The sequence below is a fragment of the Argentina silus genome (assembly GCF_951799395.1).
Source record: "Argentina silus genome assembly, chromosome: 1".
In the NCBI taxonomy this organism is placed as follows: domain Eukaryota; kingdom Metazoa; phylum Chordata; class Actinopteri; order Argentiniformes; family Argentinidae; genus Argentina; species Argentina silus.
Genome location: NC_139655.1, coordinates 27,601,324 through 27,615,394, shown reverse-complemented (window position 1 = coordinate 27,615,394; position 14,071 = coordinate 27,601,324). Strand labels below are relative to the sequence as shown.

Genomic DNA, 14,071 nt, shown 5'->3' with positions numbered 1-14,071 from the left:
CATGGCCCCTTAAAAATTGATGGGAGTGGATAAGAGAGGGGTTTTAAGCAGCAGCTTGTTTTATATCATAGAATAGGGTAGTGATATCACAGGGCTTCTAAGGATATGTACAGTGCCCTGACTATGTAAGTGTTGTCATTTCTAAATGGTGAAACCAACATGTAAAAATACCCTTAAATAAAGGCTGACAATCCCTACCTCATAGTAGTTGTTTACATTTAAAATCCAAACTTTTGGAGTATAGAGTATAGAAGAAAAAATGCTTCACTGTCCTATACCTTATGCAGAGCACGGTATATTCTCTGGTGTTTTAGACATAGTAGCACTGTAGGTGGGACAATTGAACAATTGAGAGAACTTGGAACCAGTCTTAGAACTACGACAAGTACCGGTGTTCATAAATCAATATAGCCTCTGGGGAACTGAGTCATCCAGTCCCTCTAAATAAAGCAAAGCGATTACGTCAGCAAACAATGCCTGCATTAAAGCTACAGCATAAATCACAAGGGCTGACCAGCATGAAAATGAGTCCTGTCTCACCTCCGCTGCTCTCCTTTCTGACATCTGGGCCAGCTTCCTTAAAGGCTGTTTCATGTACACAATGACTACATTTGGCAGATGATATCTTGACAAGTCCATGGAAAGACTCATGGTCATGAGGCTTTATCATCCCCAAAGAGGGACTTGCGTGTATTTCAATGTCATGAGAACATAGATTCTTCAGATACAAATTAGCTCATGTGTAGACATTTTGCACCAGTCACTCACCACATAAACAAACTACTGTAATCATGAAGAAGTCATTACAAAGGAAAAGGAGGCTAACTTGTTAATGACGGTAGAAGGTACTTCTACATAAGCTACAGTATTCTGTGTTTAACAGCATCCTCTCCAAACTGTTAGAGGACTTCACCATCTGTCCCCATCCCTGAGGTTGGAGAAGAACACGAGGCTTCACAGATGGTTTTGAGCATGTGCACAACACACCAGCCAATTACAGCCAGTCACCAGTAAACACCATGTACCCGTGCTAGGTCACACAGGAAGTGAAAGTTGTGACTGGTCCTTTGAAGACCTCTTCTGACCTGGTGGCAGAATTCTGGCATATCAGCGAGGGAGCAAGAGAGAGAGAGAGAGAGAGAGAGAGAGAGAGAGAGAGAGAGAGAGAGAGAGAGAGAGAGAGAGATGTGACCTTTCCCTTATCTCTAATGAAATATGTTAAGATAACACAGAGAGACATGCAATTTACCCAATATGTCTAACATATAGTATGATCTTGTTTACAGCTTCCATATTGAAAAAGATTATAGCTCTTTTTCTCTCTCACTCTCTCTCTCTCTCCGATTGGTTTAGTGTCTTTAGTCAATGCCTTGTCTTCTCCTCTGTCAATCAGCAGCCTTCCTCCTGTTGTGAGAGCTGTTGTCCAATGTCAGTAGTTTCTCTTCACATTTAGTCAATTCTTTCAAAACCTGATTTACCACTCTCAAGACAGGTCGCCAATTGAATGTGGCATTTTACTAATAGCCTCACTTAGGGCTCAAGACATGCACATACACACACACACACACAAAGAGACACACACACACACACACACACATAAACATTAAATTGCAGGCCTGCAACACCACATTAGTCCGGTAGGCTGACTTCCTCTCAAAGCTAATTTAAACAACTATTTAATTGACACCTTAAGTTCCCGGGGCTATCTGTGTGAAACATCTAATTACAGCCCAGTCAAAGCTAATGTGGCTGGCTCATACTTCTGCAGAGTTTACTAGACTAGAGCATCAGAGAGAGAGAGAGGAGGGCCTGGAGTATTGCTGGCTGAGTTGAAACACAGAGGAGGAGCCTGAGGAGTCATACTGTTACACAGAAGGTCTGAGGAACCAAACGACGGCACACAGAGAGGGTAGATGAAGCCCGAAGGCGTATTTAATAATAAAAGGGAAAAGGGTAGGGGAGAGAAGGATAATCCAAAAGAGAGTAGTCCAGGGTCGGTCCAGGGTTCGGCAGGCAGGCGGGTTGTCAGACGAGCAGGGGTCAGCAGGCAGTCAGTCAGGAATGGGATAGGTCCGTGGAAGGTAGACGAGGGGGAATCCGAGGAAGACGAGGGTTTGTGGGACACAGTACGATCTGGCACTGGAGTGAAGATCAGGCAGGGTTCTTATAGGGCGGTGATTGCAGATGGTTCGCAGGTGTGCTGAGTGGGGACAGGGAACAGGTGTGCTGTCGACTGGGAGGTGGACGCTCCAGCGATGACTGCCGGGGCCTCAAGGTGGTGCCAGAGGGCTGGTTAGGAGGGGGAACCGTAACATATATTCATACCTGGCATGGTGCAGAGGGAAGACAAAGTCATTGAGGCAGATTTACTAAGTGTTTAGGGTTAGGGTTAGGGTTAGGGCATCAGTACAAAGTTTTTGATGAGCGAATTTTATATACTGCAGATGATAGTTTTGTTCTGTCAAATGACAGGGAGAGGACACCACAAAATCAACGGTTTCAGACATCAAACACAAAGGTAATGTGTATTTGAAGACAATTTCATGTGTCAACTTTGATTTGTTGTTTTATTACCATACTGAAAAGTACAGGGTTCACTTATTTTTGCACCTGCACTAATTTCTTTAGAATTTAGTTTTTCTACAACACACATGATTTCCTCTAAAACAACATATTGAATTGGTAAATATAAACCTGTTATGTCAGATAAAAAATACTGGTTCTGATTACATAAAGATTTCATGGTAAAAACTAAAAAAAATCTATAATTGCACAAGGGGTTCACATACTTTCAAGCAGCAATGTATCATTGGTCTCTTTGATACTGGTGCTTGGATTTATATCTGAGGCACAAGACCTTCACATCCACACTGGCAATCTATTTTTCACTTTCAACACATTTTCAGACACCCCCGCAGGCAAGCAGCCAGAGGCACTGAAACATGATTAATGGTATCCATAGGTCTGGACAATGAAGCAAAAGAAAGCCATTTCTGCCTGTCGCAGAAAGAGCGCTCGCAAGTTAATTGTGCTTGAATAAAGCTGAATCGTCTGAATGAAATCTAACTTTTCCTCCCTCTGATGTTCCATATAGACATTGAATAAGCCTACTGTACTGTATACCGGTATGTTAATGAATTCTCAAGAGATTGAAAAAGTATGACAAAGTCAACGAGTACTATAGTCACACATGTCTGGAGAGAGAGAGAAATATCTGTAAGGATTCTTTGTAATATTTATTTCGTCTTAGAATCAGAAGTCAATGGCAGTAAATGGGAAAAAGAAAATTCTGTATTTTCAGATTTTAACAATTCTGATATTTGTCTTTGCATATCAACTTACATCAGAGGATAACCCCTCAATGAGAAAACAACATTTGTCTTTACATTGTAGCAGACAGATACAAGTGAATGATTGGGGTTTCTTCGTCTCCTATCGAGAGACCATGCATAATAGCTCTCTGGCTGCATCTTCAAAAAGATTAATCATCATCCATTCAAAGTCAGTTGAGGGGAAAAAAGAACAATTGTTGGCATGATTATCAAGAACAGAATATGCAACAACCATGCCTTTACACTCAAACTGTCTCCTCAAGAGGCTGATTATGCTCTGTCAATAAGGGCAGCCCCATTGGAGTTTAGCAGCCAGAGTGAGTGTTTTTTGTCTCACATCCAGAGACCATGCATAATAGCTCTGGCTGCATTGGGAGTTTGGATAGAGCGAGAGGCCTGTTTTTAAAATAATGTATCAGATACAGCTGATATGACATACTCTAAGAAGAGGCTTGTCTTTAGGGTTGAGGGTTGGCAGGTCTAGTATGCTTCCATTCATGCCCTTTAGGATTACCAGTTATATGGGAGTTTTCCAACTTTCGAGAGAGAGAGAGTGTGTGTGTGTGTGTGTGTGTGCGCGCGTGTGCGTGTGCATGTGCGTGTGCGTGTGTGTGTCTGTCTGTCTGTGAAAGGGGAGAGAGAGGCTATACACAAGAAGATGGCATTTTCATTGAGTTGAACACAGGGGAACTCAGTAAGTGACAGGGAACTGAGACAATAACAATATCAGGTAATCAACTGTCTGAAGGACTACTGGGTAAAACATACTGCAGCACATCTCTAAAAGAACTGCACAGCATGCATACAAAGCAGGTATCAGCATCAGATAGCCCCTGTGGAAACAACACCTGCATTTCAACGGTGAACACAATGGCACCATGCCTATAGTGTTATGGAGCACACTAGCACCGTAAGATCTTCATCTAGTGATGGTGCTAGCACTTATTCCTTAGACGGGAGACCCAGTAAAACTGCCTCTTCAAAGCCTTAGCCCTCGAAACTGGCTGTAATAAATGCCTTAAGTGGCCCCCCATCGATCAGAGAAATCTGAGTCTTATTCAGACTCAGGCTATCAATGGTGAATTATTGCATTGCGTGGTCTAAAGCCCCAATAAAGCTAAACGAGAAAATAGTGCACACGCATGCACACTTAAATGGTTTACGTGGACTTATTGGAGGTGGATGAAAGCCTCATCAGAGAACAACTGTTTTAACTGTTTTTATTTCACGGTCAATGTTTAGCTGTGGGCGTTTCACTTTCTACATACAGTGCATTCGGAAAGTATTCAGACCTTTCACTTTTTCCACATTTTGTTATGTGACAGCCTTATTCTAAAATGGATTCAATTATTTTTTTTCCTCATCAATCTACACACAATACCCCATAATGACAAAGCCAAAACCGGTTTTTAGAAATGTTTGCTAATTTATTAAAAATAAAAAACTGAAATATCACATTTACATAAGTATTCAGACCCTTTTTCAGTACTTTGTTGAAGCACCTTTGGCAACGATTACAGCCTCAAGTCTTCTTGGGTATGACGCTACAAGCTTGGCACACCTGTATTTGGGGAGTATCTCCCATTATTCTCTGCAGATACTCCCAAGCTCTGTCAGGTTTCCTCCAGACGTGACGCTTGGCATTCAGGCCAAAGAGTTCAATCTTGGTTTCATCATACCAGAGAATCTTGTTTCTCATGGTCTGAGAGTGTGCTTTTTACTGAGGAGTGCCTTCCATCTGGCCACTGTACCATAAAGGCCTGATTGGTGGAGTACTGCAGAGATGGTTGTCCTTCTGGAAGGTTCTCCCATCTCCACTGAGGAACTCTGAAGCTCTGTCAGAGTGACCATTGGGTTCTTGGTCAACTCCCTGACGATGGCCCTTCTCCCCCTATTGCTCAGTTTGGCCGGGCAGCCAGCTCTAGGAAGAGTCTTGGTGGTTCCAAACTTCTTCCATTTAAGAATGATGGAGGCTACTGTGTTCTTGGGGACCTTCAATACTGTAGAACATTTTTTGTAACCTTCCCCAGATCTGTGCCTCGACACAATCCTGCCTCGGAGATCTACGAACAATTCCTTCGACCTCATGGCCTGGTTTTTGCTCTGACATGCACTGTCAACTGTAAGACCTTATATAAACAGGTATGTGCCATTACAAATCATGTCCAATCAATTGAATTTACCACAGGTGGACTCCAATCAAGTCATAGAAACATCTCAAGGATGATCAATGGAAACAGGTTGCAACTGAGCTCAATTTCAAGTGTCATATCAAAAGGTCTGAATACATAGTTTTTTATTTTTAATAAATTAGCAAACATGTCGAAAAAACCTGTTTTCGCTTTGTCATTATGGGGTATTGTGTGTAGATTGATGAGGATACAGCTGTAACATAACAAAATATGGAAAAAGTGAAGGGGTCTGAATACTTTCCGAATGCACTGTATACTGACTTGGTACTCTCAAGACTGACTGACAGTGCAATGTCGCTACCTAGTGGTGGCTGATTTTACAGTTTCAAAGGCGCCTGCCAAGTCCTAAACTAACAGCAGAGAAATTGCAAACTATTAATAGACTGTAAAAGGACACTGTTATCTAGCCTTACATTATATCTATAAACCCATTTCTAAGGAGATAATACTCAGACTTCTAATGAAGCTTTTAGATACTACATCAGGAGGAGAGGGATGCTATAGAGACAAGATGACCCATTTAGGTCTCAATCCTAGGCAGGGATGACACACAATCAGTATCAGTAGTGCCAAACCAGTCTTTCTATGTCACCACAGTAGACTATGGTTACACAAGTGAACCCAATGTACCCCAGAAATAAGCCTGGAGCTTGGAGGTGTGGTATTTCTCAGCCTTCAGTCTGTGCCAGTAATGCAAATTCACGGTAGGAGGAAGTTTGATGAAATCTCAGCTGGTTTGGCTACAAAAATAACAGGGTGGATATCTATTGAGAGGGAGTGTGAACAGTAGGTCAGCTCTTTTGAAACATATTCACTCTGCCTGGCTACAGAGAGACAGATGACCTACAGCAGGTAAGGTGAGGTCAGATCACATTGAACACATTGATCGGTACATCATGAGTCGGTGCGTCATCATGCATGGCCTCTTTAGTGTCACACCTCTCCTCTATCCACATACTGTTATATCGTGTGACGGTGATGACGCAAGCCCTCGATGTTTAACACTGCAAAGCCATTCTCTCAATTACTAAGCCCAGTAAGTCCCCCTTTACCAATGGAAGTGGTGGGGCCTTCTGTGAGTGTAGTCTTCTGTGATTTCTCTCTCAATACAGAAGAGTTAAATTGTACTAGATTTTACACATTGGGATCTATCTGAACAGTCAGTGAACAGACGATTCCAGACTCAAGTTTCAAAATAACATTTTATTTAAAAAAAAAAAAAAGAACAAGAAATAAAGAAAATGCACGACCCAGATCACACTTGTTACCTTGAAGTGTCTGACCCATTCCACAGCTTGACAACATCAGAGTGAGTAAGCACCATACAGACATCCTACCATGGTCTTGTAGAGACACAGGATCTGCTGGTTCCCTCTGTGTGTTTAACTAGGGAAATTGTACAGATCATCTTCATGCAGACTTGACTGAGCATAATTAAAACCCTTACCCAGTAGCTCTCTAGGAGCAGAATGGACACCACAGCTCTCATCATCATCCTGAAACCCATGATTGATACTTTGAATCTGATATCTGAATCCCATAACAGACTGAAGTAGTTCCCTTGACTCCACCACACACACTCATGCACCTGCTTACTCTCACAACAACTTTGGCCATTATGGAACTTGGTGGAGTAGGTTTGAAAGTGACACGTGCATAGATCTATTAGTAAGTTAAAGGAAGTCTTCCGTCAGGTCAATGGAGTAACAAACCCTGATCTTCAGAGGGAAACATGGGTACAATACAGACAGACACACAGACCACCTGGTCAGACTGACAAGGAGAACATCAACAACATATTCACACTCAAGTCGTAATGTTGTGGCACATTTGACATTGGAGATGCCCTGATCCTGAATCCATTGAGGTCAATTAGGTCCTATAAGGCCTAAGCCATGGGGCTGTTTCCAGGCTAAGCAACACAAGCAGAAAGGGCTACAGACTATTTCCATTTTCTCACTATTGTGCTGTTGGTCGAACCGTACTGTGTTGGCTCGGACAATTTCTTTCCACATTGTATGTTCCAGCAATGTGGTGGATGCGTAACCAGGCCGGCGCAGTACGGCTCAGCTCGGCTCAGTTCAGCTCAGTAGTGTGAAAAGGGTATTTGAGGGGTTGGGTGGCATGTTCACTGACACACCACAGCAGCCAATAATGCATGTAGAGCAGCATATCTGTCATTAGGGGGGTCAAATCACAACACTGTGAAAGAAATGCTAAAAAAATTCAGCTGCAATTATTGACCTGTTCAGTTCCACATCTCATTATATACTGTCAATAAAAACAACATTTAAAAAAGCTAAAATATACATCAAAAACAATCTAAATGCAGCATTTGTGTAGTGTGTGCATACAACAATACTGTTAAACCGCTTTATACTGATAGTTCCATGGTAATACTTGCAACCCCTGTATATTTCTTTGAGAGTTTTAGAGTGCTTTGCAAAACTGCTAAATATATCCAGGGACATAAAGGCTGCATGGCTACGGTGGCATGAAGTGCAGTTCTACTGTTCTGTCCCTGGAACATTTGGTTGAACCCATTTCAAATCACACCGTGGCTCAGTCACAAAGAAGGAACAATGAGATGTGTACCCAGAATAACAGTGTTCCAAATACAGTCAATACAAAGTCTATATAATACTAGTCCCTCTGTGAATCCAGAACAGAACAACCATCAACACCATATGAAAGCATGACTTTGTGTATGACGAGAACTTTCCGTACAAATGATAAAAGTAAACAGTCAAAAAAAGCTGGAAAACCAGATCAAGGCTATGTAGTGTAACAGATAACTTGATAATACAATAAGTGTCCAAATTGTTTTGATCACACCACTCTGTGCCCGTTCACCATTATCCACTCACTTGGCCTATTCTAAACAACCTGACTGGAACAGAAGAAAGTGAGCACACACTGGTTGGATGGGGGCTTATCTCGGCATTCAATGTACAGCAGAAGAAAAAACCCATTATAAAAGCACATGAAACACTGCAGCACCTCACAGTCCAGGGCATTATGATATAACATGATATGATATGTAGTGGTGATGGGGGGGTGTGTGTGTGTGTGTGTGTGTGTGTGTGTGTGTGTGTGTGTGTGTGTGACCCCCATCGATGCCCTGCCTTGGGCACTATGTTAATCTCTAACCCGTTCTCCATCGGACTGAGGTTCTCCTGCTGACAACCAGCTACACACCCAGGTAACAGGTAGTCCATGGGATTGAGTGGCAGAACAGGTGTGGTCAGGTAAGGTTTCCATTTTGACCAACAAGGTAGAGTCCATTCCAGGTAGTTGGGAGCGACAGAGCTCCACTGTAACAGGTAAGGTCAAGCTCATGTGGTGTGGAGGAGGAGGAAGCACATGCTTCCGGTGCGGCCTTGAGAGGTCAATGTTGAACATGTTTGTAAAAAAGCAGCCAATAGGGAGAGGCTGTGATGCCACCTGATTGTTGGGGCAGGTACTAAGTCAGTCCATTGATAGGGGGGAGGGGCTATCTTAGTCCCGCCCTCGAGGTCATCCACTCCAGGCCCTGGTATAAACTGTGGACAAAATTGAGATTATTTTTAGTTACGGAACACAGACTCAAATCCATCATATTCTAGACAAAGGCAGATACCAAAACACTAAGACATGGCTAATAACAGTCACCTTCTACTAACGTTCCAATAGAGCATGAAACAGGGATGAACTCTTACCCCTCTCCGGTGAGGGCGCAGCAGGACTGGATGTGCCAGGGGTGGTCTTTGATGGAGCTGAGGCTGAGGTATTTGGAGATCTCCGCTGCCGACATGCAGTCCTTCATATCCTGCTTGTTGGCGAATATCAACACAGCTGCCTTGCGCAGGTCCTGAGAGGAGAGAAGGAAATATGTAACCTCTAGTCTACAGAGTGACAACCCCGCCGTGATGGAAACTTCCATACTGAACAATGTGACAGGTTGCAAACCCATTCATATGGTGATGAGATAACCTCCTGTTTTTCAGACTTGAGATTTCTGAGATAAGACTAGTTCTGTGTTGTTTTTTCAGCCACATGAAGGCAGGAGTGGGTAACCCACCTCGTTAGCCAACATCCTGTAGAGCTCCTCTTTAGAGATAACCAGTCTCTCTCTGTCTGTGCTGTCCACCACCAATATGATGAACTGGGGATCAAATGAAACAAAAATTACTCACACTCTCTCACACACTCACCCTTTTCAAATGGCATTTACAGCAGGCAATTCAATAAAACGGTAGGTATTTCCTGACAGCTCACAATGGCTTTGCTCCAGGGCTGGTGGCTGTGATGCTAATTATCCATTGTGAATGAGAGTCAACACATGACAAAGAACACAAACATTTGGGTGGTGTGGGGAGTGTGTGTGTGTTTGTGTGTGCATGTCTTAAGCCCTAACTGAGGCTATTAGTAAAATGCCACTTAATGCCATTCAATTGGCCACCTGTCTTGACAGTGGCAAATCAGTTTTTGAAATAATTGACTAAATATGGAGAAAAACTCCTGACAGTGAACAGCAGTCACAACAGGAGGAAGGCTGCTGATTTGACAGAAGAGAAGACAAGGCATTGGCCAAAGACATTAAACCAATCAGAGAAAATGAGAGAGAGAGAGAGAGAGAGAGAGAGAGAGAGAGAGAGAGAGCTGTAATCTTTTTCAATATGGAAGCTATAAACACAATCATACTGTGTGTTACACATATTGGGTAAATTGCATGTCTCTCTCTGTGTTATCTTAACATATTTAAGGGAAAGGTGATTGTTGAGAGAGAGACACAGAGAGAGAGTGTGTGTCCGGGGGGGGGCCACATGGCAGATGTCAGGTTACACTGTATATCAGCCAATAGTATGGTGTACACCACGCGTGTATAGACTTGGACAGCGTGAGATAAGAATACGGGTTGAAATGGATTTGAGGGGTTTAAAACAGAATGTGTTTAAAATTTCCCTTTCTTACTACTCCTCCTCCTTCTCTCACCCTGACCATATGCTGTGGAGGCTGACCCTGACCCTGCCTTTCACATGAGCCTCTTTGTGTCAGAGTGACCTTTGAACTGGGAAGCCTCTGTCCACGTCTGTGCTCTGAACAAACATGCCAGCTGCTGTGCACTGGTGGGGGGACTGCTGCTGGGCAGAACTTTTGTTCCCCTCCCAGACAACATCTATTAGGGATTAGGACCCCCTACTATAGAGTTACAGCTAACATTACAGCACAGCACACACCACTGAAGGTCTCTGCACTGTTACTACCATTAAAACGCACAGCAGTGGGCTATTGGGACACTCTGCCACAGGCCTGCTATACCACCACTAGCAAATCCACAGTGATTAGGCCTATTGCATCAATATCAATGAAGGTTTAGCTGACAGCTGTTAAATCCTCCTACAGAGACTCCCACCACTGCCAAGCGAGCAATGCTGCATGCCGTTTTTTTAGTTGGGGTGGGTTGTGTTGTGTGTTGGGGTGGGTTGTGTTGTGTTGGGGTGGATGAGTTGGGGTGTGTTGTGGTGGTGTGGTTTGGAGTTGTGTGTGTTGGGGTGGGTTGTGTTGTGTTGGGGTGGACAGTGTAACAGCTGCTCTCACCTCTGTATTGGAGTAGTAGGTGTTCCAAGAGGACCTGAGAGACTCCTGTCCCCCGATGTCCCACATGAGGAAGTGAGTGTTCTTCACCACTATCTCCTCCACATTACTGCCTATGGTGGGCGACGTGTGAACCACCTCATTCATCAGACTAAAGAGGATAAAAAGTCAGAGGATAAAGAGGTCACTTTCCACTCATCTACTTCAAGGAGCCACAGTCATTTACACAGGCTACTACATGAACTGAGAGAACAGCAAGAAAACTACTCACAATTGGTACAGTATGGTGGTCTTCCCAGCATTGTCAAGGCCAACGATTATCACCTTGTGTTCTGCAAAAAAAGAAAAGAAAAAAGCATCCTGGATTTAGCTGAGATTCCCACTAATGAGGGTCTGATGAAGGGGTTTTTAAATATTGTCGTACAATTGAACTAATTTGAATAATTTGATTTTTCTATGGTGAGAATGAAACACAATGGCCTTTGATTCAATGGCCAACCACACATTGTTAAAACAAAAGCAGCACCATGTCGGGAGTCGAATGCCGAAGTTTGTGGCAAGTTTCCCTTGTTGGGATACCTTCCTGTCATTCATAAGTTGAATGACCTAAATGGGGCCCTATTCACAAGACATTGAACTTCCTTTCCTAGTTTCAAAGCTTTAGCCCACCCCCATATCACACCCTACAGGGTCTTTAATTCCTCCTGTGCTACTGTAGGGCTTTTAACACTCTCCTGTCCAACAGGGATGCAGGAGAGACCAAAACCTGAATCAAAGCTGGCACTTCCATGTTACTATATCCCACAAGAGTGTTTTGACTTTTCCACCTTTCGAGCCTACAAGCGACGGGGGAGGAAGGAAGTCCTGTCAGAGGGCCCATGATTTTGACAGGCTTTGGCATGCGACAGAGGATATAGCGTCACTATTGCTTCCTGTGGGGGAAAAGCTATCCTGTGGTGAATGTGGGTCTGCTTGAATTTAGTCTGCCTAGCCAAAAAGGCCCACAGAGAGTAGAGGCCCACATTGGCCCACATTGTAATAAAATGCAAAAACACCACCCGACATTTCCATATCCCCCAACCCTTATCACAATTGATTATGGACATCATCAACCTCCTGCTCTTCCTTTCAAACAATATCTAATGTTTTCAGCATTAGAACAAAACATCATGGGGATGGGGAAGGTAGTCCAAAGGGCAAAGATACCCATTCCACGAGTATCTAGTAACTCCACAAACACTAATATTTCTTTGAGTAAGTGAAACCGGACATGGGGAGAAGTCTAAAGACAGTAATCCAGGGTATTAGGAGAGGCTGAGATTAGCAACCCACTGCTCCTGTTCTCCAGGCCACACAGGTAGACCTGGGCTTTCCCCACCACTCAGGAATTAGGCCATTGACTGACCACATAGTCCAACAGGCTACTTCTAACATAACAGTAAACTGAGCAAAGACTCCCTTCAACACCAATAGTCCATGTTATGAAGTTACTGTATGCTCCTTCACAAAGCTTGCATTTTGACATTTTGGAGCCACATGTTGCTTTCTGTGACAAACACTCTGTGCTCTTTTCTGTATCGTGGAGTGTATCAATGCTCTTTCTCTGGACTGAAGAGACAAAAGGATTGTAAATGGCCCTGACATCCTAGACTCAAGCACCAGCTGCACTCGGACTGCCCTAACGAAATAACTCTACAGAAAAAAAAGCTTGACAAAGATGTTGTCAAACTTCTGCCACTGCATGTTAAAAGAAAGTAATTTCACGAAAAATACGACAGACCAATTCCAGGTTCGCTACTCATCAACAAGTGGTAGTGACACGTTAACAAACATTAGCAGACGTAAATCATGTCAACATATACTTATTGTTACTCAGTGTTAGTACCTCGCTCCTAGGTCTAATCAAAAATAGACCAGCATGTTGAATCGCTTTTGAATGCAGCTACACTGGTGTGTGTTTTTTTTTAGCAAGTTAACTAAATAGTTACACCAGGCGAGAAACAGTCAGTCGAGAAACAGCTGGGAGCCAAAAAGGCCTGTTATTCCATGACATTTCATGACTTTACAAACAATCTGTGGACTGGACACAACAACAGAGATACAAGAAGCCAATTTTGCTAATGATGTAATAGCTACCGCTAGTTAGCTACTTGTAATACTCACCTTGATTGCAAAAGAAACTCCATAGTTTGGCAAATATGAGACCCATGTCGTCGGTTTAAAATCGCCGTCTGGTCTGCAGTCGGGGGACACCAGCAATCTCCAAGGGCAATGCTAGCTTCACGGAACAACTATACTAGCCTGGCTCTGGCTAGTTTTCCGACACAAAAACAACGAAGAATGAATCCTGCCACCTTTGCTTACGGTCCATATACACAGTCCGATCAAGAAGACCAGCAAGTTAGCGTGGACAAATATTGTGGATAAGCCTCAATATACTGGTGTGTCAGACCCAGTTCTTTTGTCAATGCAGGCAAGGTACCTGACTTCACACAGCTAGCTGGCTAACATTAACATTTCATCAATAAAATTGTGACACTCAACATTCCTGATGCGTTTGGAATCCTGTTCGCACATGCGATAGCCAAGTTAGCAGCTAGCTACCCACCTAGCTAAGTTAGCTAGCCTGCTAATGGTATACCAAGCAGCACCGCCTCAGCTCAAGTCAACCGACTGTAACTAGCAAGCTAAATAAGGCCACTTTGACACACAATTCACGACAGACAAAAACAGCCTCCGAAGCACTAAACCCACCTGGACTGACTGTACTCATACACGCAGAATGCATAACCACCAGATTACAAACAAGTTTTTTTTTTTTCACAACGCCATCCCCCAACAGTGTCAGATTACATTGATGACGTTGTGTCAATGTAGCAAGTAGGGACAGAGTACAATGTTGTAATTTCACTGGACAAATATTATCCAGGCAGACATTTATTAATATCCAATCAGTGTTAATTTACACTT

The 14,071-nt window shown here is 43.3% G+C and overlaps 1 protein-coding gene across 1 annotated transcript; it reads right to left on the bottom strand.

Annotated features, from left to right (window-relative positions):
• Positions 1-6,719: 6,719 nt before the first annotated feature.
• Positions 6,720-13,848, bottom strand: arl8 (ADP-ribosylation factor-like 8). Its single transcript, XM_083671133.1, has 6 exons — positions 13,265-13,848; positions 11,373-11,433; positions 11,105-11,252; positions 9,585-9,668; positions 9,223-9,374; positions 6,720-9,066 (listed from the first exon to the last, which is right to left on the bottom strand). Exons 1-6 carry the CDS (start codon positions 13,308-13,310, stop codon positions 9,018-9,020), a joined length of 540 nt encoding a protein of 179 aa, XP_083527259.1. The 5' UTR covers positions 13,311-13,848; the 3' UTR covers positions 6,720-9,017.
• Positions 13,849-14,071: the final 223 nt, after the last annotated feature.